The sequence below is a fragment of the Cupressus sempervirens genome, chromosome 11 (genome assembly GCF_028749045.1).
Source record: "Cupressus sempervirens isolate cs-2001-9-10 chromosome 11, ASM2874904v1, whole genome shotgun sequence".
NCBI lineage: Eukaryota > Viridiplantae > Streptophyta > Pinopsida > Cupressales > Cupressaceae > Cupressus > Cupressus sempervirens.
Genome location: NC_143128.1, coordinates 330,518,856 through 330,523,652, shown reverse-complemented (window position 1 = coordinate 330,523,652; position 4,797 = coordinate 330,518,856). Strand labels below are relative to the sequence as shown.

General features: G+C 42.4%; 1 protein-coding gene across 1 annotated transcript; it reads left to right on the top strand.

Moving 5' to 3' along the window:
• The first annotated feature begins 1,319 nt into the window (after positions 1-1,319).
• LOC149529431 (9-cis-epoxycarotenoid dioxygenase NCED3, chloroplastic-like) lies at positions 1,320-3,878 on the top strand. The gene has a single exon (XM_089810800.1). The coding sequence runs from the start codon at positions 1,805-1,807 to the stop codon at positions 3,632-3,634; it is 1,830 nt and encodes a 609-aa protein (XP_089666926.1). The 5' UTR covers positions 1,320-1,804; the 3' UTR covers positions 3,635-3,878.
• The last annotated feature ends 919 nt before the right edge of the window (positions 3,879-4,797 follow it).

Genomic DNA, 4,797 nt, shown 5'->3' with positions numbered 1-4,797 from the left:
ATAATAGATTTAGAATCTAACCGACATAACATTACAAAAGAAAATAAAAGTAAGAAACATTACGGTACTGATATCATGACTTTGATTATAAGGGTACCTAAGGAAAATATTTTAAAAATAAAAAAATGGCCCGTCTTAAAAAATACCAAAAAAAATATACATACTTAAAAAAAAAAAAAAAATCTGACCGACATTACAGTAAGAAGACAAAGCCATTAGAGTACAGAGATAATCTATTTTTCCTTTAAAAAAAGCTTAAACTAAAGGGGATCCTTTAGCTAAAAATACCAAAATAATATGCCTTTATAAAAGGTTTGGAGCCCGACAGACATAACTTAAAAATGAATGAAAAAGCAAGAAACATTATAGTATTGAGATAATGACCTTGGTTATGGGTGCTTGCAAAAGGAGCACGACTTAAACTAAAGTGCATTACATACTTTAAAAAAAGCTCAAACATAATATGCTTTTTTCAAAGGTTTAGAGTCCCGCGGACATAATATTTTAAAAAGAATCAAAAGTTAGAAACATTACAAGTATTGATATAATGGCCTTGGTTATGAGTGTTTATAAAAAGAGTAAGGATCACACTAAAATGAATCCCTTACCTAAAAAATACAAAATAAAGTGTCTTTTTTAAAGTTTTGAAATCTCACTTGACATCACATTTACAAATAAAACAAAAGAAAGAAACATTACGATAGTGAGATAATGATTTTGGTTATGGAAGTTAGCGAAGCGGGTTTAAACTAAAGTACATAGTTTGTCTTAAAAAGTTTAAAAGAAAAGTTTTTATAATAGATTTAGAATCTGACCGACATAACATTACGAAAGAAAATAAAAGTAAGAAACATTACGGTACTGATATAATGACTTTGGTTATAAGAGTATCTAAAAAAATATAATAAAAATAAAAATAATGGCTTGTCTTAGGAAATATCCAAAAAAAAATTATTCATACTTTTTAAAGAGATCTAAAATCTGACCGACATTATAGTGAGAAGGCAGAGCCATTATGGTACTGATATAATGACTTTGATTATAAGAGTACTTGAGGAAAATATAATAAAAATTAAAAAGTGACTTGTCTTGGAAAATACCAAAAAAAAATCATACATTTTAAAAGGATTTAAAATCTGACCGACATTACAGTGAGAAGGCAGAGCCATTAGAGTAGAGAGATAATGACCTTGGTTATGGATGCTTACAAAAGAGGAGGGGGGAAGCTAGGAAGGAAGAAAGAGAGGGAATAAAGCGACCAAATGGGAGGGACAGAAAAAAGTGGAAATATCCGTGGCATAGAAAAACACCACAGAGGGCTGGGCAGTCGGGAAGTACGAGTAGAAGAATACAATGTTCCCCTCCGATTATGTCCTGCGCTGCCATTCCATTTCTCAAGCTCCCATCTTTTGGCCGCATTCAATGAACTTCTCCTCACACGTGCCCGTGTTCGACGGGCTGAATCACCGGTCCAAACCTTGATCTCTCTATAAAACCCCACCAGAACTTTCTTCTATAAATATCCTAAAAAGAATCCCACCTTTCCCAAGTCGTTTGTCTGTCTCTTCTCTATTGTCTTTCTGAATCACCCATTACGTAGGCTTTCTACACAACTTCCCTTTCCTTCGTTTTCATGCCTGCAATTGTCTTGAACATGAATTTCTCGAATAGATTTCTCATACATACAAAATAACCTTCAACCAAGTTGTCTTCCCCTCACTTTCCCCTTTCTCTTTCTGCATCCCCACTGCGACAATTGTAATAAAACGAAGTCCTCCTTCTAGAGAGCTCTCATTTCATTTTCATGATGACCATGAATTCCTCCAATAGATTTCCGGTCCACACCAAATGCACAAGGATTCAACCAGAGTCTAGAACTAGGAATACATACTCCAATGGAACAACAACACAAAGACAAGGACTAAACATGAGAGCCCAATTCGTTGTTCCATGCTCCACGACCTCCCCAATTCGTAGAACTCTCCCTCACAAAAAACCCATCACGGAATATTCCGAGCCCGACCGGAAATTCGATGCCCAAAAAGTTTTCCCGGGCTCAAAGACGAAATTTTTAGTCTGGAATCCCGTCCAGAGGCTGGCGGCGGCGGCGCTGGATGCCGTGGAGAGGACTTTCATTGCCGGACTGGAGAAGAAGTTTCCCCTGCCGAAGACCGCCGACCCGGCGATTCAGATCGCCGGGAACTTTGCGCCGGTACCGGAAAGTCCAGCCCGGCGGGAGCTCCAAGTGCTCGGGGAGATTCCGGAGTGTTTGGAAGGAGTGTATGTCCGAAACGGCGCGAATCCGCTGTTCGAGCCGCTGGCCGGGCACCATTTCTTCGACGGCGACGGCATGGTGCACGCGGTCAGCATTAACCGCGGCGGCGCCAGCTACTGCAACAGATTCACTCGGACACAGCGTCTTCTCCACGAGGAGAAGCTCGGGCGGGCAATTTATCCCAAGGCTATCGGCGAACTCCACGGTCACTCCGGCATCGCGCGGTTAATTCTCTACCACGCCCGCGGTCTGTGCGGACTCCTCGACACGTCCAACGGCATGGGAGTCGCTAATGCGGGTCTCATTTACTTCAACGGTCACCTCCTCGCCATGTCCGAGGACGACTTGCCGTACGCGGTTAAGGTAACCGCTGACGGTGACTTGGAGACGGCCGGGCGGTTTGATTTCTCAGGGCAGCTGAAATCCTCCATGATTGCGCACCCCAAGATTGATCCGGAGACCAAGGAGCTCTTTGCTCTGAGTTACGATGTTATAAAGAAGCCATATCTCAAGTACTTCATGTTTCACCCCGACGGTACAAAAGGCCCCGATGTAGAAATCTCTCTCAACGAGCCCACCATGATTCATGACTTCGCCATTACTCAGAACTATGTCGTTGTACCGGACCAGCAGGTGGTCTTCAAGCTCGGAGAGATGGTTTCTGGCGGTTCCCCGGTCATCTACGACAAGGAGAAGGTTCCGAGATTCGGGATTTTGCCCAAGTATGATTCCGACGAGAGGCGGATGAAATGGGTGGAAGTTCCCGACTGTTTTTGCTTTCATTTGTGGAACGCGTGGGAGGAAAACGAAGACGAGGTGGTCGTGATCGGGTCTTGCATGACTCCGCCGGATTCCATCTTCAATGAATCCGACGAGCATCTGAGGAGCGTTCTGTCGGAAATCCGGCTCAATCTCAAAACCGGCGTCTCCACTCGCCGGGAAATTGCTCCCATGAACTTGGAGGCCGGGCAGGTGAATAGGAACAAGCTCGGGCGGAAGGCCCGGTTTGCCTACCTGGCGATTGCGGAGCCGTGGCCCAAGGTTTCCGGGATCGCGAAGGTGGACTTGCAGGCGGAGTTGCCGGAAAGTGTGGTCGGGAAAATAGAGTACGAGGAGGGTTGTTATGGCGGCGAGCCGTTCTTCGTTCCCAGGACTTCGGATCTTTCGGCGGCGGAAGATGATGGCTACGTTCTCACTTTCATGCACAACGAGCTGACTTGGCAGTCCGAGCTCCTCGTTCTGGATGCCACGTCGGCGACCCTGGAACCGGTTGCGTCGGTGAAGCTGCCGTCGAGAGTTCCTTATGGATTCCACGGAACTTTCGTTACTTCTCAAGAGCTCGCTCAGCAGAAGCTGTGAAGACGCCCAATCTTCCGCTCCGCTCGGCGCGCATTTTCATACAAATTTAGTGCATTTCTTGTATATGGATGACAAAACGTGGGTATCTTTTTCTTTGTGTATATAATTACAGTATGAGGTAGTATACATTTAAATTTGTAGGCCATTCTGTTTGTCAAGGTTTGAACATGCCTCTAGGAACTTGAAATGTGGGGATTCACAAGTTGCCATTCTGTTTATCAAATCTATCAGTTATTCAGGAGCCGATCTTGACTTAGAGAAAGTTTGAACAGTGTTGGAGGGCTTTTATATCACATATCATCATCATCTAATTGTTAATTTGAAGAATCATAGGTCTATTCACAAGTCAGTCACGTGCATAATCTAACATGTTAAAGTCGTCTAGGAATCAAACTTAGTCTAAACATGCTTTCAAATTTGTAGCTTGTCGAGTGGATTCTATGTCACATGCCAACTTCCTCATCAACTAATTAAAGGTAGCATGCATTACAACCACAAGGTGAGTCCAACTGAAAGGGATCGGCTCTCTCAAAGGTCCTCTAAACATCACACACTAAGTTCAATTCCTAGATCAAGTGTTAAATAGTCAAAACTGACTTTTTTTTCCCCAGGTTTAATTCTTCCCTTACTGTATCATGTTTAAGGGTGGCCATCATCTAGAGCTCAAACCCAACATGGACAGGGCTTCAAATGACTTTAACATCACCCACCATCATACCCATCAACTAATTGAAGGCAATTGAAATATATATATATATATACAAGTCACAATGATGTGCAGAGATTCTAATAATCTGCTAAAGTAATCTAGAAGTTAAATCTGATAAGACGAGAAACGATGAATCTTAACCGTAGTAGATGCTTCTACATCACATACCATCCTCCTTGTCAATCAATTAAATTGCAACCCTCTCACATCTCACAAGTGATATCTAGTTTCACTAGACTATATATGTAGACCATGGTTCCTCTAGCTTTTAGATGTAAAATTGTAGAATGTCCATTCTTTTTCTCCTATAGAATCAATGCTAAAGACGCTTTTTGTATGTCTACTGTATAGCTCTCTGTATGTATGTATGCATGCATATATATATATATACACGTCTACTGCACTCTTTCTGTATACTGTATGCATGTATATGTTTCCTGTGTATATAGAGATA